This window comes from Typopeltis vanoorti, chromosome 3 (genome assembly GCF_054136105.1).
Source record: "Typopeltis vanoorti isolate ZY-2024b chromosome 3, IOZ_Tvanoo_1.0, whole genome shotgun sequence".
In the NCBI taxonomy this organism is placed as follows: domain Eukaryota; kingdom Metazoa; phylum Arthropoda; class Arachnida; order Uropygi; family Thelyphonidae; genus Typopeltis; species Typopeltis vanoorti.
The window spans coordinates 112,805,933-112,827,305 of NC_143551.1; the positions used below are offsets into that span (position 1 = coordinate 112,805,933).

The 21,373-nt window shown below is 37.0% G+C and overlaps 1 protein-coding gene across 3 annotated transcripts in view; it reads right to left on the reverse strand.

Moving 5' to 3' along the window:
• The window catches only part of LOC150108473 (PX domain-containing protein kinase-like protein), a 307,545-nt gene extending 289,076 nt beyond the window's left edge, over positions 1 to 18,469 (reverse strand). For all 3 annotated transcript variants that reach the window (XR_016548134.1, XM_090390804.1, XM_090390803.1), the window contains exon 1: positions 18,366 to 18,469. Coding sequence is in view for 2 of the 3 variants with exons in the window: in XM_090390804.1 (XP_090246930.1) it covers positions 18,366 to 18,467 (102 nt within the window). In the remaining variant the exon portion in view is untranslated. The remainder of the gene's footprint in view (positions 1 to 18,365) is intronic.
• Positions 18,470 to 21,373: the final 2,904 nt, after the last annotated feature.

The following is a 21,373-nucleotide window of genomic DNA, read 5'->3' on the forward strand; positions in this document are numbered from 1 at the left end:
CTTTTATCCTATATCATACTTAGAGACTCAAAACCTTCTCATTTTCAATGGTATGTCAGTATAAATGGCAGTGCTACAGGCTGGCAGCCAGACAGTACATAGTCCTGAATTTGTCAGTGATGAGCCAGGAAGGGTTCCCAGCAAGCTGGAATATAATTTCACTGTCACACTCTACCAGGTTGTGCCTAGAGAGTGAGTCCAAGTATTGCTATGTGGAAGGCACTATCCAGGCCACATTATAGCACGAGTCATGTCCAAGAGTACCTCTTTTCCCTGCATGTCCCCACACTATCCCTCCATTTAACCATAAATGAACCAATAATGAAATAAACAGTGACAATGCAACTAAAATACAGCTCCCTCAAATCTAATCCCAACAAAAAGAGGCAGACCACACACAATATACAAATCATTACATCCGTTTTATCAGCATCCATGCTATTAACACCAACCATGAACAACATACAGCATCATTTACACACTCTCTCTCTCTCTCTCTCTCTCTCTCTCTCTGTGTGCTTTGGCATATGATTGGGTACGAACATATTTATCTTGTATTCCTGGTTTTGGTGTTTTACTTAAATTATAAGCTATTTTTAACTATTATTTTACTGTTGTTAATAATGCCAGATAAAATTCAAAGTAAGGATGCTGGCTACTTCCAGTGAAAAGGAGCTCAATAAACCCATTGCATGAGATACTAATATTAAAATTATTAAATTTACTTTCTTCACATTATGATAGCAACTTTCTGGATAACTCTCAACTTTTGCAATGCATTCCCTGAACTTCAGTTTCCTATCCACCAAGATCCCCTGCTTCCTCCACATTCTGAGGCAAAGTTCCTCCAATAAGATTAACTTTATTCCATCCTCTCTGGCCAAAGTGCATAACTTGACTTGTCAACACCGAAGTGACATCTCCATTCTTCATTCCAAATCTATTTGAATCCTCTTGCAGTAACATATCAAATTCCTGACAATGTTCTTCCTAATTTAACATCAGTAAACAACTGAATATCTCCTCTCATACCATTAATTATAGTTGGTATATAAATTAAACAATAGTGGTTCCAAAACAGAACACTGTAGTAACCCACTCATTACCTTTCTCTGTTTGGGATCACTGCAATCCCATACATAACTTGCTTGCTCCTATCTGTCAACCATACCTCTACTAAAAGTTACAAACTGGCCAGTCACCCCCACCCCACTCAATTTCAACAGTATTTTATGCGATACTCTATCAAATACAGGGTGATCAAAACTAAAGTATTCTTTTTAATGCCTTGTGAAGTGCCGCCCAGTGATCCAAATACTGGAAATCTTTGCAAGAACACATTATGCATCATGTGGAAATGACATCTACAAGGGGGGGGGGGGGAGAAGAAAAAAGTTGTTCCAAAATTCACCACCAGGTGGCACTGTATAATGTACCCAATGTAGATGCAATTTAAGTTAGTAAGGAAATACCATGAGTAGACATATTAATAACTATTATAATAACAGAATTAACTCACGTAAATTATTCTTTATTCGTAGAATTTTCACCTGAGTATCACACGTATCATCAGTACAGGTACAAGGCTAATTAAACAATAACTGTTATATTCACAAAGCGCCACCTAAGTAGCTCAGTTAAATTTCCTAAATTCATTTAATTATTCAATTATAATTTTTAAAAAAATTTTTCATATATAATTAAATATATATATATGTGTATATAATTATATGTTAGGAAAGATTTGCTGCTTAATAAAGTACTATCTCCCACAAGGGGGGAAAGATGTAGACCATCAGATCTGTTTAGGTTAGGGGAGTGAAGTAATGTTTCACATGTTTCTTTGTATAGCCGTTCCATTAGGAACAGACTTTTGTGAATGACTTTTGTCTCGTTCCACTTAACTCTATGTCTGGTGTTGATGGCATATTCTGCAATTCCAGACTGTTCGAGTTCAAGGTACTGGATATATGACTGATGTTCTTCTGAAGATCTGCTCAGGTCCGGTTAGAAAGAACACCAGTCATATATCCAGTACCTTGAACCCGAACAGTATGGAATTGCAGAACATGTCATCAATACCAGACAGAGTTAAGTGGAACAAGACTTTTGTCTTGTTCCACTTAACACAAAAGTCTGTTCCTAATGGAACGGCTATACAAAGAAACATGTGAAACATTACTTCACTCCCCTAACCTAAACAGATCCGATGGTCTACATCTTTCCCCCCTTGTGGGAGATAGTACTTTATAAAGCAGTAAATCTTTCCTAACATATAATTGTATACACATATATATATTTAATTATATATGAAAAAAAATTAATTATTATAATTGAATAATTAAATAATTATTTAATAAGTAAATTAAAATAATAAAATAAATAAATAAAATAAAATAATAATAATTAAATAAATTTAGGAAATTTAACTTAGCTATTTAGGTGGCGCTTTGTGAATATAACAGTTATTGTTTAATTAGCCTTGTACCTGTACTAATGTTGCCTGTGATACTCAGATGAAAATTCTATGAATAAAGAATAATTTACGTGAGTTAATTCCGTTATTATAATAATTAGTAGTAGATAATTTTTCTGTGTCTGTAAGAAGGAGAAAAAGCAACAAGAATAATGAACGCATTTTTATTAACTTCCATTATGCATTTACAGGCTGTACAGCTCAATGTGCTGTCCTTCCCAGTATGCCACAAACCACACCTATTGCACAGTGTGTGTTCAATGGTAGAATGTAACTAGTTAGGACTGATGTTGCAGACATGCTATATTATACTGTTTTTCAGCACAGCAAGTTATCAGGATGATCCTGATAAACCTCGTCTTTGAGAAATACCAAGAGCCAGATGTCACATGGGGTCAGATCAGGTGAATAAGGTGGCCATGCAGTGGGAAATGCATGGCTGATCACTCTGGCAGGAATACATTGTGCATCATGCAGAAACAATATCTGAGAGAAAAACAAACAAACAAAAAAAAAAAAAACAGTCACACCCCGAGTTATGTAAGTAATGCATTCTGAAAACCTTTACGTAACTCGAATTTTACTTAAGTCCCTTGAAATGTTGTCGGCAATCATAAGTGATCCGATCTTTTGCGACTTTTAATCCAGGCATAGATTTTTCCTCTTTTGCAATACATGTCTGTGTTGGCATCCTCTTCCAAAACAGAGCCATTTCATCAACATTAAATATTTGCTCAGGAAAATATTCCCCCTCCTCAATTATGAAGTTTGCCAGAAGTTTGGAAAATTGACTTGCCGTGTCTGTATCTACACTTGCTGCCTCACCCATGATTTTGATGCTGTGCAGATTTGTATGTTTCTTGAATCGTTTGAACCATCCAGCACTAGCTTTAAATGTACTCTCCATGTCCGTGATGCCGGCCTGCTCTTTTAAATCCTTATATAAGAACATAAGCCTTCTCCTGGATAATCATTAAACTTAATGGTATCCGCTTCTGTGTCAGATCATCAATCCAGTGAGACAACAATTTCTCCATCTCTGATATCGGGCCCAGCCTTCTTGGTAACAACTGTGCCCTTCAACGCTACCGCACCTTTCGTGCTTTCAACAATGCGAACTGTATCCTTCACTATTGTATTCATTGTTGAAATAGGTCAATTTATTTCCCGTGCTATTGTTGATAGAATTTTCCTACCTTCATACATACGAATTATTTTCAACTTTTCTAAAGAGTAATTGCAGACCTTTGTTTTTTAGATTTATTACCAGCACATTTGGTTTTGCATTTGCATTCCATTTTAAGGGTAAAAAAACAACGAAACTAGCAGTGATAATAAGTGACTGAGCTAACCACGCGAGACATCTACTACTATACTGCAATAAGGCTGTCAAAGATGCACCTGCACAAAGCCACAAATGTGTTTATACAGGCTAGTAGATTTATTACATAACTATGAATTTATGTAAGTCACATGTTATGTAACTCCGGGCCCTACTGTACTTCCAAAATTCATCACCAAGAGATACTGTATGATGTACCAGATGTAGTAGTGTGTGTGTGTGTGTGTGTGTGTGTGTGTGTGTGTCAGCGTGTGTGTAAAAGGAGAAAAGTGACATGCATAAATAACACATTTTTATTCCCTTCCATTATGCATTCACAGGCTGTACTGTTCAATTGGCTGCCCTTCCCAGTATGCCACAAGCTTCATCCATTGTACATTGTGTTCAATGGCAGAACACAGCGGGTCAGGACCAATGTTGCGAACATGCTGTGTTATGGTGTCTCTCAGCACTGGCAAGTTATCAGGATGATCCTGATAAACTGTCTTTGAGAAATCCCCAGAGCAAGAAGTCACAAGGGATCAGATCAGGTGAACGAGTTAGCCGAGCATTGGTAAATGCACAGCTGATCACTCCTCTGGCTTCAGTGAAATATTCTCGAAGAACCTCCTATACAGATCGACCGATGTGTGGAAGGAGGGGCCCCATCCTGCATGAAAATGAATGAATCAATGCACAGGCTGCTGTAGCTGTGGCACAATAAAACTGTTTATCATATTGCGATACCTCTTGGCAGTAACTGAGCAGGTGACAGGATCTGACTCACAAATGTGCTCAAAGAAAAATAGTCCAATGATAAACAAAGCTGTAAATAGGCATCAGATAGTAACTTTGAGTGAATGAAAAGGAATTTGTTGGACTGAATGCTAATTTGCATAGCTCATACCTGGCAATTGTCGGTATTCACAGCTCCAATCAGGTGAAAGTGAGCCTCATCTCCCCACAAAATCATCCATGGCCACCCAGTGTCCAACACCACTCAAGCAATGAATGTTAAAGCGAATGTCAGTTGACTTTCAAAGTTCCGTGGGTGCAACTCCTGCATTAGACATCTTGAATGTGTAGAAATGCAGAATCCTTCATAGAATTTCCTAGACGTGTGTAAGGCACATCCATGTGTTTCAATACAACCCAGTATTGAAACATATGCAGTGCAGGAACCAATGCTGTTATTCATGGCCTACTCTACAATGGTAGTAGCAACTTCATTCACTTGAGAACTGATTGGCTTGTGACCTCTGCCAGGTCTAATTCCTAATTATCCCATTTCTTTGAAACAACTAATCATTCATTGCAGAACATATTTAGATAATGGACCTTGTTGACGTTTGTTCAGACAGTGAAATTTGCAGAGTGTAGTAATAGCATTATAACTGTTTAGGTAGTACAGCTTCAGAAGCAAAGCACCTTGGGATAAGGTTAGTGCAATCACTGTGGAGGTCCTTTTATCACACACACACACACAGCTCATCATACCGTGTTTTAAACACATTCAAACTCTTTGCAGACACCACATTCTCAGGCAAGGCATTCCAATCATTCACAACTCTGCACGAAAAAAACCTGCCTCTCACTCCCCTACTCACACCCTCTTTATACAGTTTCCAGGGATGACCTCTGGTTCGCTCCTGATCTCCCACTATTCTCTGTAAAACTTCTCCAGCATTGATCCTATAACAACCCCTTACCAACTTGTAGGTCTCTATCATATCTCCCCCTCCCCTCTTCCTCCTGTCCACCAGACTCTGCAAATTACATCTTCTCAATATTTCCTCATACTCGACATTCCAGAGGTCAGAAACTACCTTAGTCAGTCTCCTTTGGACCCTATCCAACATCTCTTCATCCTTCTGAAAACCCAGTGACCAAATCTGGGCACAATAGTCCATGTGTGGCCTAATCAAAGCCTTATACAACGGAACAAGAATCTCCCTACTTTTACATGTCAGTGTTCTCCACATCATTCCCAGAAGCTGTGTTGTCTTCACAATTTTGGCAATGTGTCACCTAAATTTTAGATCCTTATCCAATATCATCCCCAGATCTCTTATTTCCTCTACCTCCAACAATATATTCTCACCAAGCATAAATTCAGCATCCCATCTTTGTTTTCCAAATTTTAAAACCTTACATTTTGCAACATTGAACTCGCATCCCCATTTCCGTGCCCAATTGCTCAATCTATTCAAGTCTTCCTGTAAGGCCACATTTTCACTACACTTCATGGTTTGTCCCAACTTTGCATCATCTGCAAACAACTGAATATCTCCATCCAAATCTTCACCTATATCATTAATATACAAGTTAAACAGCAATGGACCTAAAACAGACCCCGAGGCACTCCACTAGTGACTTTCCTTTTCCTGGATATCGCTCCCCCCATACACAACTTGTTGATACCTATCAGATAGCCAGTCTCCAATCCAATGCACCAATCTAATATCCAACCCATCTGCTCTAGTTTGACTGTCAACCTATCATGAGTTACTCTATCAAAAGCCTTTGCGAAATCCAAGTATATTATTGTGTATTCTTTTCCTCTGTCCAAGGAAGCAGTCACTTTATTGTAATAAGTAGATTACTAAAACATGACCTCCCTTTAGCAAATCCATGCTGTCCATCAAAGATAATACCATTGTTATCAACCCAACTCTGGATCCTAGTTCTCACAAGCTTCTCCAATAACTTAACCACAACATCTGACACACAGATAGGCCTATAGTTTGATGCTTGAGTTCGATCACCTCCTTTATGAAGTGGCACAATCTTGCCCTCCTTAGGAACTTGACCGAGTGCAAGACTCATATTAAAAAAAATATGTCAAGGCAGATGTCAACTCCCTGGCACATTCTTTCAGAATACATGGTGATATATTATCAAGTCCCACAGCCTTATTAACATTTAGTTTACTCAACTCCCCATACACCTCTTGCTCACCTACAGTCAGTCTCTCCTCCCCATCATCAACTGCTCTCAATCCCTCCATGAAGTCACATTCACAAGATTGAAAGATCTTTATGAACTGCTCATTAAGTATCTCCACCACACATTCTGCATCAGCTGTCTTTATACCATTTTCTCCAATCAATGCCATCCTTCCATAATTATTCTTTCTTTTGCTGGCTACATATCAAAAGAACTCCTTAGGATTCTTTTTGGCTTCATTAGCCAACTGCTGTTCATACCTCTCTTTAGAATGAAGGGAAAAATCCCATGTCCATCTTTTCAAACCCTCCTAGCACCTGCTGAGTTGCCTAATATGCAAATTCCATGCATTTGGTGTTTACATTGTCCCGGTGATGAATTTTGGAACTATTGTTTTTTTTTTTCCTCAGATATTGCTTCGGCATGACCCACAATGTATTCTTGCAAAGTTTCACAGCATTTAGATCACTGGATGGCACTACACAAGGATTAAAAAGGGATATTTTAATTTTGATCACCCATTACTTTTTAAAAGTATTTTATTTATTTTAGAACTATCAAATACCTTGGATAAAAAATTTATCCTCTTCTGACCAATACCTAGTCAACCTTATACCTATACCCCACCTGCTCTTAACAGACCCTTGCTGCTATTATCTTTAAAGACTCCATTTTCATTAATACAGGTTTGTATTCTGTCTCTAACAATCTTCACCATTACTCCTGATATACATATTGGCCTATTATAGGACATCACTGATTTGGTGTTAAATTCTACATACATGTTGACTGCGCCATTTGTTAAATTTATATATTTTATATTATATCCGTGTTGTCAACTTGCCCTTGTAAAGTTCTTTATCTATCCACATCTATCTATCCTGCTTTGTCTTTTTCCTTTTTATTATGGTTGGCCGTTTTATCTTCTGACTGTCACAATATATATGCTTATGCTATGTCTAATCTCTCACGCTCTATAGTCTAGCTAATTTATTTATCAACTGCACCAGCTAGACTATATATTGAGAATGAGAGAATAAGTATTTCAAGGATGGTGGCCATTCAAAGACAATACAGGTATCTGAAATCGTATTCACATTCCCCACTTTAACCTTTTTTATCCTTTAGTCAGTCGTGGCAATCAAATAAAAATCTTACATATTACTCGCACACAGGTTCAAATTTTTTTGGAGATAGTACATTGACACTTCACAGTTCAGTGTGTTGTTTACAAGATTACAAACCATTTATTAAGACCCAAAGAATATTTACAGTATACACATCCGGTAGATACAAATTCCTTATTCTTCTAAGCCTTAATTCTGAATTATCATAGATAATTCATAATCACAAGCAAGAGTAAGTATTGAGAACCTGGGATATACAAACCAACAAAGTATCTCTTTCTTTTCCCGACCAAGGATGGCAGTCATCACAGGCAAGAGTAAGCATTAAGAATCTTGTAGATAATTTTGCTTACTGATGAAGTGCCTTTTATATGCCTAGGTTTCCTTTGTTTTCACATTTGCGGGCTTTTCAAACTTGTCACATGCTTACCACCAGGCATATTGACGTCATCTTCCCACACTTTTTCAAATTCTTTGTCCTTGGCACTTGCTGACTGTTTGATGCGATGACGTCATTCTTTGCAAACTTTTTCTCTCATGGTAATCCTCTTTGTTCTTTACTAATCTTACCATAAATTTGCTGACTCATGTACCACATTATAACAAAGGAAATTCTTTTTTGCTGAACACAATAACTTACAGGAATAATATTTCATTAAACATTTTACATATCTTTTTAGTACATTTCCTCAATTAAAACCATTGTAAAACTGAACATGATAAGTTAGGGAATTACTTATCATGAGAGATTTTACATTGGATTGTTGTTTATGCAGTGGCACTACTTTTCCTTCTCTTCTGTAACTGTTCCAGTTGCCAGACTCCTGTTAACAACCAAGTCAAGAATACTGCCAGCTCTTCACACATTCCCAATAATATACAAATGGTAACATCCCATCAAAGCCTCGCAGCCTTATTAAGTTTACTTAATATACTAAATATTTCCCATTTCTGAAATGTCAATCTTCTGTCTTCCTTCCTATTGTTATTCAACCACTCATAACCCCCTACATACAATACACTAATGAAATAGATACTGAATATTTCCACTACATCTCAGCACAATAATGCTAATATTCCATATTTATCTTTTCTTCTATTGGCTATAGAATTTTCTAGGCTTTTGCTTTACTGCTTCAGCCAATATCCTTTCATATACTAATTTCTCCTTCCTCACTAAACTTTACTATTCTGTGCCTTAATACACCTCACACTGATAAAGGTGAACCCTGTTCTTTATAAAACCTTCATAACATCCTCTTTCTCAAAAGCTCCTGAATAATTCAATGATTCACCCATTTCACCTCTACTTTAAGTATCCTCCTAACCTTTAGGAATAAGTAAATGATTCTGAAGTAAGTTCAAGGCATTGTTGATTTCACTCCCCTTCAAATAGATCAAGCCATTTCTCATCACCAATCTTTTCCCCCTTAATTTATTAGTCTTATTCTCGTTCAAGTCAAACCACATGATCACTCCTCTCCAATTGGTGGCATTGTTGTGAAATATTTTATCACTGTATGAGATGATATTATCAAATCTCATTAATTATCAATATTTTGTACTCAGCCAGGAAAAATTTCCAAACACATTTCCTATGTAAATTATTTACGTTTGCAATTCACTGAATATGCAAAGATAATTATCCAGCATAAATAACCTTTAAAAATGCAGGGATGATACAATTTATAATAATAAAATTTAAAGAACTTTAATTTTTACTTTAGTAGCCAATTTATGCCATTTAACAGCCATGCAATAATTGTTTGATATGAGTGAAAAATGTTTTTAAAATTAGCATGAAAATCCATTTAAAATACTAATAATCATCATAAATTTAATGACATTAAATTTATGATGATCGCCGGCAAAGGTTGGTCGATTGGTAGAGCCTCTGCTACTAATTGCTCAGTTAAGTTAGTTTGAGCGCGGTTAGTAGTTGGAAGGGGGAAATCGTTCGATGCTGTTGGCACACTCTCCCTCGATGAGTCTTTGGACTCCCTGGAGGTGTCAAATAATAATAATAATAATAATAATAATAATAATAATAATAAATTTAATGACATGTATGCTCAAGGGATATATAAGATACTATGTGAGTACTGCACCCAATGGACAAAACATTAAGAGATACCTACCTAATAGTGTGTTGGTCCTTCTCCAGCATGATTAAGAGCTTGTACTCTCTGAGGCATTGACTATGCCAGAGGATTGCTAGTAGTAATTCCAGCCATGACTCTCGCAGTACTGTCCACAACTGCACCTCAGACGTTGGTCCTGAATACATGGATCTGATGTCTCACTCTAGGCATCCCATAGAGATTCAATTGGATTTAAATCCAGGGAGCCTGGGGGACACTGGATGGTCCCAAACTCATATGAATGTTCCTCGAGCAATGCCTGGGTGGTTGTGGCTGGGTGGGGCAGTGCATTGTCCTGGTGAAACAGACCATTGGTTGCAGGATGCACAAAAGCCATGAAAGTGTGTAGGTGATCAGTCAGCACATTCTGGTAGCTCGCAGAATTTAAGGACCTCTCCAGACACACTAAGGGACTAATATGTTACATGAGAAAGATCCCCAAACCATCACAGATTCAACCTGGCACGATGGGGCCATGGTCTCATGCTGTCGACGCCACACCTAAACCCTCCCGTCAGCTCGATACAACTGGTAATGGAATTCTTCAGACCACACAACTCTGATCCCTCTGCAGAGGCCAGTTTTAGTGGTCCGACAACAGGCAAGGCACAATGCCCGATCATGAGCTGTCAACAGTGGTACACGAGTAGGGTGTCAGCTCCCATAGCCCATGGTGTGCAGGGCACACCGTACCATTCACTCACTCACTCATGCTGCTTAGACCTCTGACATTGAAACTGGATGTGATTTGTGCCACTGCTGCCCTGCAGTTCATCTCAATGAGCCTAGACAATCTACATCAGGGGCCGCCAAAGTTATTTGCCCGTCGACCTCTTCAAGAGTTTCTTGACTTATCAACCCCCTATATTTTACTATTATGTAATTATAATAGGACAAGCAAAAAAAGATGCTTAAAACCAAATTAAATATTACCCATACAATGATGTCTTAAATTTTTCTGTCAACCCCCAACAATGTCATATCGACCCCTTTGGTGACCACTGGTCTACATGGACCCCAATCAATGGCATGTGGTCAGGCACCTGCTTGCTAGGTACTGGTATGTCCCATTGATGGTATACCATGAGTATACCATCAATCTGCACAAGGAATGCCAGTATCAAATTCCCATCACCTCTATCTCTAATCCACTGAGTGTATATGTTTACGTTCCATTATTACAACTTCCTCTCAACAGTTTTCCTCCAAATTAGTCTATCATTTGTCAGCACTCCAATATCTTATGTTTCTGTCTTCTAGGCACTTCCGACCACATCAATCCACCTACATCTTGGAGTAGGTGGATTGATGCAGGTGTCTACATTCTATGAGTCTTTTTTTTTTCCTGCCATAAAACACCTGTTTTGCTAACCTTTTCTGTCCCATTCTGTTTGCATGGTATAATCATGCAAACAGAACTTAAGAAACCTTTATTCATGCAAACTTTTTAATATCTTCATTTTAATATGATTCTGCCAATGATGACATCCGAACTCTCATATCTGTGATCTCTGTTCTTTGATCAAGTACTTTATTTCTAACCCAACTCTCAGATCCATAAGTTAAAATTAGTTTGAATATCCATTGGTGTCCAAAAGCTAAGGAAAAACTACATTTTTACCTGTATATGAAAAAATTTTGATGATGACAGCCAAATGTGGGCATAAATTTATTGCCACCATACTAATAAATTATATTACAGAAAAAATGTATTATAAATTTTGTACAAATTAAATTGCAATACGTTTTTGGCAAAAGTAATAAATTTCGTACAGAAATAGTTAAGGAATTAATGTACAGAACTTACAGAAAACTATGCAGAGAGAAACATTTCAGTATGGAATATATCCACCACAAACTACAATGCAGCTCTCACAACATCATACCATGATTAGCACCATGTGATTCAGGAGTTCTTGGGGCAAACTTCTCCTTCATAACAAGGATAAGGCCTTTTTGTTTACTGAAAGGGGAATTTTGAGCAGCAATACATCTCCTCATTGCATCCCAAATGTGTTCTATTGAATGTAGACTTGGGGTGGGCATGCTGCTACTTGATTTGATTAATATCCTCAATCACCAGAAGTGTCAGTAGTGCATGGCAAGTGGTCACATTGCTTAAGAGTAGAGGTATCAGACTGCATACCCAAAGTCAGGAGGATAAACCAAGTTGGAATTAAGTGGATGAGTAAGGATGTAAAGCAAGAACTGCAAAAAAAAAAATGAAAATATTGTGGAGGAAATTTAAAGAAAAAAGTGATTAGCATACTCATGCGCAGCACAAAGTGCAAGCAAGAAGGATGACTAGTAAGGTAAGGAAGGTCAAATCACACTATCAGAGAGAATTAGTCAAACAGGCCAAAGTAAACCCAAAAGAGTTTTTTTGTTATGTAGCAAGTAAGAGGAAAAATGACTATGGTAGAATGACTTTAAACAATGCTCACGGTAGGAAGGTAACTGAACCAAAAGAAATAGTTGAGTTGCTGAGTGATCATTTTGCAAAGGTGTATCATCTGGGTTATGATTTTACAGTTGCTGATGTTACAGAGATGCATATCAATAGTGAGGTAGATGAACAGGAAGTGTTTAGCATATTAAATAATATGAATGTGAACACAGAAGTGGGATTGGATGGCATATCAGTCCGTGTACTACGTGAAGTGCAAGAGAATTGGCATTGCCTCTGACGAAGTTGTTTAAACTATATCTCAGCTCTGGCAGGGTTCCAAGGAAGTGGGGAAAGAGGGTAAGATAGTACCATTGCATAAAGGTGGCTCCAAGACAGAGATAGCAAACTACAGACCAATTTTCACTTGGTTATACTATAAATTAAAGATACCAAGAAATTATATACTTGGTTTAATCCTTTATCCAAGTGTAGGCAAACAAGTTTGCACCTGAACTGGGGCAAACTTGTATACAGAAGGATACACTGAATACAAACTTGTATATTCAGGACTGGGGCAACTCGTATATAGAAGCTTATAACTTCTCATCACTTGCCTTAGTATCCCATAATGCAAAGCACATATCCTTACAGGTATGTATAATGCTATGCATTATGGGAAGGGTCACTATCCAGACCAGTTTCAACCTTTATTGAGGTCTCCTCAGTGGGAGCCAGACCCAGAGGTGATATTAAGGCAGAAGTAATGCCAAAGTCATATTTTCATATACTTTCATGTTTTAATAATAAGGTGTGACACCTTTTGGCAATTCGTATATGAAAATATGACATTGGCACTACTTCAGCCTTAATATCACCTCTGGATCTGGCTCCCACTGACAAAACCTCAATAAAGGTTGAAACCGGTCTGGGTAGTGACCCGTCCCATAATGCATAGCATTATACATACCTGTAAGCAGTGGTGAGCTATAAGCAGCTCATGGGGGCCCTTTGTTAAATTTTTCTCAAATTTGCAAGCCCCTTGTTGATATCCTGCACGATGATTTAAATAAATTCTTGTTTACTTTTTTTTTCAAAAAAAAAATTTTTTTTTGAAACATTAAACAACAAACTCATACGGTAACCTAACAAAAATTAGTCTATTCAGCAGTGTATAGATTATTTGGAATTACTGTTTCAACTCCTCTATAATGAACGCGTCCAAGTTGAAAATAAAATAAATGCATGTGCTATCTTTACCCTTCTCCATTCTGGTAGCCAATCAAATGTTTTATAAAAGATTATAAAAGATTTCATTCTTATTATATTCTGATAGTTAAAAAATGTTTTTCTTATGTAAGATAAATTAACACAGCAAATATTAATTAGCAAATATTTCATGTTTAGATCATGAAATATTTGTTTAAAAATTATAGCTTTTAAAGGTTGATTGTCTTCTCATACTTTTTTGATTGGAATTTGTACAAAAGCTGTATTAATAAAAGTTTTCGTGAAATACTGCTTTTTTTTTTTTTTTGCTGGCCGATGAGAACCCTTTGTTAAAATTTCCATAGCTCTGTAAGGATATGTGTTTTGCATTATGGGATACTAAGGCAAGTGATGAGAAGTTATAAGCTTCTATATACGAGTTGCCCTAGTCCTGAAAATAGTTCAGGTGCAAACTTGTTTGCCTACACTTGGATAAAGGATTAAACCAAGTATATAATTTCTTGGTATCTTTAATTCAGTGGATATTAGTAATTAGTTTTGTAGATATTAGTAATTAGTAATTATACTTATTTTAGACTGTAAAATGGAGTGTGTGTGTGTGTGTGTGTAAAATCTAATACAGGATATTGTTTCAGAAAGTGTTTTACTACATAGCACCAATGTCTACAAGGAAATGGCAGCTAAGTTCAGCATGAGAGATCTTGTACAATGGTGTATATTCTATATACGCATTACCAAGAGTGAATGAGTTGTGAAATGTTTGAATGGAGAGAGAGAATTTGTCATAAATGTTTTGTGTGCATGCGCAAGAATGACTCAAAGTAGTGTAGATATGAAACTAGTAGTATGATGGGGGGGGGGGGGTGACTGACAGACAAACACCAGAGAGCAGTATGCGGTAAAGTAAAATTTAGGAAAATAAGGGTGACTAGTGGAGCACCCCAGAATACCATACTAAAACTACTCACATCTGAAGGCAGTGTACTTTGCATTATGGGATACTAAAACATTCCATGGGTCAGTAGCCTGTATATAATAGACAAGACTTGAAAATACTTCAAAGACAATTTGTATATCAATGACATAGGGAAAGATTTAAGAGAGGATATTCAGTTGTTTGCTGATGATGAAAAACTAGGAAGAGCAATAGTTGAAGGTGATGTAGATATCCTGCACGATGATTTAAATAAATTGGCATTGTGAGCAAAGGATAATGGCTGTCGATTAAATGTTGCAAAATGTAAGGTTATGCACTTCAGATTGAAAAGGTTATGTACAATGTATCATACTGAAGGTACTGGATTGTAGGAAATTGATGAGGCCTGGGACTTGGGGATGGTGAACAGAGAACTGAAGTTCAGAGGGGCATATTGCAAAAGATGATAAAATGGCTCAAAGGATTACTTGAATGTCGAAAAGCATGTAAAAAGTGAAGATAGGCAAGTTATTATCCCTTTTTATAAGGCTATGATTCAGCCACATCTGGACTACTGTGCACAAATTTGGTCATCTGGGTTTCTTGTGGACCAGGAGGGAGTGGAGAGGATTCAGAGATAATGACCAAGATGGTGAGAGGTCTGTGGAATGCTCCCTATGAGGATAAGTTGAAGATTTGTGAGTTACAAAGTTTAGTTGTTAGGCAGAAAAGAGAGGACATGATAGAAACTTTTAAGATATTAAAGGGTATCTATAAAATTGATGCAAAGGAAATTTTCAATATATGAAAAATAGAGAACCTGAGAGCCATCCACGGAAGTGTGTGGTCATTAGGGGTGTATGTGAACCAGATTTTTTGCATGGAGAATGACTGGAATGGATTGTCAGAATTAGTCATGAGTTTTCTGACAGTGAATGAGTTTAAGGAGAGGTATAATAGGTTTTGTATGTATAACAGTTTGGGTCTCCCACAATGAGCTCCAGATTCCATAGAGATACTGTATAATAATGATAAAAGATCAGTGAATGAGTGAGTCACTGGTGTCAACTAGCAGACAATAATAAGAATTAAATCACCAGAATTAGGCAGTTAAAGGAATAAACAGAATGCTTGAATATGCTCCTTTAGATCATGCTTGAAAAATGCAAGCTTTGTAGTAGAGGGCATTTTCTTGCTGGAAAAATTCATATCAATTCAGCCTCACTGTCACCATCTAGGGCAATACCTAGTCCAAAACAATGTCAGCTGGTTGGCCACATGGATAGCACTCCTGCTCTCCAACTAACAGGTTGTGGATTTGAATCCATGTACACTGACATTTGTAAAAGCCTGCTTTGGATGAGTTTGTGTAGCTCCTTAAGTTCATAAGGCTTGTCTTTGTTTTTTTTTTCAATCCCCAAGTACAAATTAGCATTCAAGGTGTGTTCAATAGGGATGAGAGGATTCAGTGATGCCTATGCAAACAATCCCCACAGTAAGATACTGCCACTATCAGCAGCCGGTTTCTGGCCGACCAGAAACAGGCTGGGTAGTCATAATGTCTGGCTCACAAGTGTATCAACTATTATTTTATGTGAATCTTATCCAAGAAAGACTAAAACTTATAGCATGGTACGGTACCTATTAGTACTGTGGGCTAAGGATGAGATAATCTTGAAATCCTGCTCTAGAGACAAACTTTTCAGTATGGTCTCACACCAGGTATTGAAATTCATCTACCACCTAAAGACATTTATAAACATCCATGCGCACTGCAGCATTCAAACTCACAGCCTATTGGTTGGAAAATGGGTACACTATCCAATTGGCAACCATGCTGACTGTGTGCATCTCCAGCATCCAATACAGCTTGTCCTATTATGAAAAAAAAATGTAACTAGATTACTGACACAAGATCATTCTGTAATAAATACATGCTGGAGATTACTACTGTCATCAAGACAGTTTCATAATTGTGCCTCTGTAGTGCAATTGGAAGAACAATGGTATGTTGCACCCTTTGATTGAAAAAAGTCTAAGTTTGATTCTCGTCATGACTGGAAGAATCTTTATATGGGCTTTTTCAGTTGAAGGTGAGTTAGCCGATCTCATACAGAGGTAGCAGGGTTTTCCTCCTGGAAACTTGGGTTTTTCATCCTGCATACAGACAAATTGGCCCTTCAGAATACACACAATTTACAGAAAAAAAATACTAGTGATGGTGGTGGGCAGTAGATGCTGTTGATATAGGTCAGGGCTGTCCAAAACACTGCCAAAGGGCTGCATCCGGCCCGCAGGGCAATTTTGTATAGCCCGCCAGTGGGTTTTGATTTTCACGAGCGAAAAAATAAAATAATTTAAATTGAATGCGTATTAGATATTTTAATTCTTTATCAGTAATCAATAATCTTGATGTTGGCAATTTTATTTGGTGCTTTCACATCACTATATACCCACGTGTTTTTCAAACATTAGAAGTGTCAAAGAAGCATTTCTTACACTGTTTTGTTCCAATGTGCATGCTCCAGGAGCTCACAGGGAACGTGCAATTAGTGTTTTATTTGTTCAGCTGTTGAGGTTGTGTCGCTGATGCTCACCAAATTACTAAACATGCACTGTGATGCGGCCCTCGGATAATTTTTTTTTAATGTGGTCTCTCGGATTACCTAAGGTCGGACAATCCTGATGTAGATGATAATAGTAGAGGTTCCCTCGATGAGTCCTCGAACTCCTTGAAGGTGTCACGAAATAATAATAATCTGAACTCTAACCAACCTTGCTTCTCCAACTACCCATGAAAGACAACCCGATAAAAACACAACTTGATATCATCCTTGCTTTGAATCCACCACCACCATACAACTGCACTAGCTCCCCCCCCCCACTGCAGTGGAAAGATACCTTCACAATAATGACAATGAGGCAAATCCCTTTGGTTGTCCCAGAATTTCCAGTTCTAAAATATTCTTACAAGCTTAGCCAAACTAAAAGGCACAATATGAAAGGTAATCTAATAGATTTCTGAGTTTTATATTTTTTTCTGGAAAGAAAAATATAAATGTGTTTGTAAATTTGTAATCCAGTGAAATCAGGTAGAAACTTATAACTGATAGCACTACATCTAGCAACAAAAACTGTTACTCAGTTTTGTTAAGTTTGGTATCAGAGTATGAATCAAACTCCATAAAATTTCATCAGTTAATATCACAAAGATTTTTTTTTCCCTCGGATAACTAAGGGCTAAGTCTGAGAATTCGTGAGAAACACTATAATCAAAAACACGATCCGGACTAGAAGCAGCACATTAATGCATATGGCAGCAAGTTTTTAACTGCACTTACACAGTGAAAAACTCTTGTTCTCCACAGTTTAAAATGCAGATTTTTATCTGATATCTACTTAACGTATAAAGTGGAGTATGACTGACAGGCAATTTGCCTTCCTGGAATGTATAGTTTTAGCATTAAAGATTGTGGGGAATCGTACTTTTTTTTTCACAGTACTATCGGAATAGTGAATTGAATTGCTCCCAAATACATATTTTAAGGTAAAATTTATATAAAATGCATGAAGTTAACACATATTTTGAACAACATTTATTCTTTAGCAGATGGAAGCTTAACGTGATAACATATTAGTAAGCACTGAATATTTATGCTTGACAATGATCAATTTAAAAGTATTCTCATCTCTGACACACAGACCATATGGCCAATTGTATTTTCAGCTGTTTTTATCTTGTAGAATACGAAGTGCTATCGTAGGCGGCTCATATATAAAACATCAAACTATTATAAAAATTATTATATTTCTGAAACTCACCGTATGCCCGGGAACATTTTCAGCTGCTTCTATTACGCAGCTTAAACTTTGAGTATCATCAAGTGTTATTTTAGACAACTTACGATTTTCAAACACAGCCATGATGGGGCGTCTTACACACCAACAGCGCCACACTCTCTATAGGAAATTACATCAACAATTGAAAGTTATACAATCTTCTATAACTTCGTTTAGTAGCTAAAACCAACAGAAGGAGATTCAGTTCACCCCGGATTTAAATTGAACTCATATTTATTATGATTTCACTCTAATCTACTGATTTTTTTCTTTTTGAACTAACAGAAGGGGATTTAGTTCACTCTGGACTTAAACTGAACTCATTTATTATGATTTCACTGTAATCTACTTATTCAATACTGAAATAAAAAAATACATATTTCTCTGGTAAATTATTTATCCATTGGCTTGTCTACTTATACCTCTGAGAAATTTCCCTGCATAATTTTGCAGACATACAGATAAGTAAATAAATCTTCATCAGCCTTTTTATTTTCCAAAAGTAGCAGTAAAAACTCCTGCTTAGGCTAAACCAACATATGGAAATCACTGGGCAATTGGCCGCTACACTTAGCTGTCAACGATATCTGAGTTCATGGTTACAGATGATTTTGAAGATATCGAATCAAGAGTAACTTGCTCACGTTTTATAACACAGTGACGGCTGAACTGGATAAGGGTAATGGGTTTACAGTGATTATACTGGACCTTGCCAAGGCCTTTGACAGGATACCACATGGAACCCTAATCAGTAAACTGGAGCAGATGGGGATGGATATAGGGTTGGTGAGATGGATATAGGGTTGGTGAGATGGATAGGAGAGTGGTTGATGGAGAGATACCAAAGAGTGGTTTATTCAGGAGTGGAGTCTAAAAGATGGCTTGTGAGTAGTGGTGTGCCACAGGACTCTGTTCTTGGACTACTACTTTTCAATTTGTTCATCAATGATATAGGAAAGGATCTGAGAGGAAGTGTTCACTTGTTTGCTGATGATGCAAAGTTGGGTAGAGCAATTGTGAGTGCACAGGATGCCAAAATTTTACAGGATGATTTGGATAGTTTGGAGGACTGAACTAGGAAAAATGGATGTCAATTTAATGTGACAAAGTGTAAGGTTATGCACTTTGGGGCGAAAAGAATAGCAGCAGTATATCACATTGGTGGAACCGTACTCCAGGAGATTGATGAGGCCAGGGATTTGGGAGTATTGGTGGATAGGGAATTGAAGTTTAGGGGGCACATTGCAAAAGTGGCTAAATCAGCTCATCAAATCACTTGGTTGCTGAAAAATATTTTAACATGCAGAGACAAACAAGTTGTTGTTCCTCTGTATCGAGCCTTGATAAGACCCCCATCTGGACTACTGTGCCCAGTTATGGGTGCCAGGGTTTCTTCGTGATGGGGAGGAAGTGGAGAGGATCCAGAGGCGAGTGACCAACAAGATGATAGCTGGTCTGTGGAATGAACCTTATGAGAATAGGTTGAAGATTTGTGGGTTGCAGAAATTGGTCGATAGGCAGAAAAGGGGTAATATGTTTGAAACATTCAAATCACTGAAGGGTTTCTATAAGATTAATCCAGAAGATACTTTTGAAAATAGGACTGGTGGTGGGAGGACTAAGGGCCATGCTTGGAAGCTGGGCAAGAATGTGGTTGACAAGGGTGTTAGAGCTAGTTTTTTTTACTTGGAGAGTGGTGAATGAGTGGAATAAGCTTCCAGAGTCTGTTTTAGATGCTACGACCATGAATGAGTTCAAGGCAAGGTATCATAGATTCTGTGTGAATGTCGAATTGTTGTTCTTGACATGATGTTAGGGCCTCCCTCAATGAGTCTGTCGACTCCTTGGAGTTGCCCGGATTATTATTATTATTAATAATAATAATAATAATAATAATAATAATAATAATAATAATAATAATATCTTATATTCCTGAAACTTATATCTTATTGTCTGAAATGAGTTCTACTTCTGATTGTTTGTTAGAGAGAGAGAGAAAGAGAGAAAGCGAGAGAGAGAGAAAGAGAGAGAGAGAGATTGGGTACAAAGCTATTTGTCATATGCTCGATTATGATTCACTGAATCAGAATTGAACTTACGACAGTCTTTCTTCTGAGGTATGGAAATATTATTACCAGCCGAATGCATAGGCACTATGAAAAAAATCTACAATTAAATAATTCTTCAATAAACAGTTACTTCTTTAATGCAAATGGGTGAACGATGTGAAAATGTTTCCTTTGTTCTAGTAGCAAGGCTTATACGTTGGTCATACATAACTGGTAAATAGTTTACAGAATTAACAACGCATATAAAGTATATTAATTAAAGGTAACTTTAATGAATAACTTCTATATTTTGGCAACGTCACGCCGCCATCTTCGGGAAACGTTGCCGAAATATAGAAGTTATTCATTAAAGTTACCTTTAATTAATATACTTTATATGCATTGTTAATTCCTTAAACTATTTACCAGTTATGTTTCCTTTGATTGTAAAAAACTTTGGATCAATTTTTTATGTGAGAGATCTTTGGAGAGACTTTTACAAATTAAGTGGGTCAGCTGGTCTCATAGGGAGGTAACATGATTACCTCTCTGGTAAGTGGAGTTTTTCAGCTCTCATACAGAAAAATTAGCCAGAGAACTCATGCAGTTAACAAAAAAAGCTATTAGTGGATAATAGCTGATTTAATGTGTTGTGTGTAGAAGAATTAATTAATCTAAATGGTGGGTTGTGTAATTAGAGTGCCTTCTGGCAATGAGTCATGGGACTCCTGGAGTGTTACATAATAATAGTGATTCAATGACATAAGAAATTTCTAGTAATATGACTGTTTTAATATTATAATTTTTGGAAATAATTTTTGTATTATTATTATTATTATTATTATTATTATTATTATTTAATATTAGTTGCAAGCATGCTATTTCAACACTCCCATTTTTTAAGTTATAAGCTAGTGTTTTACTTGTGGATTAATATTCGAA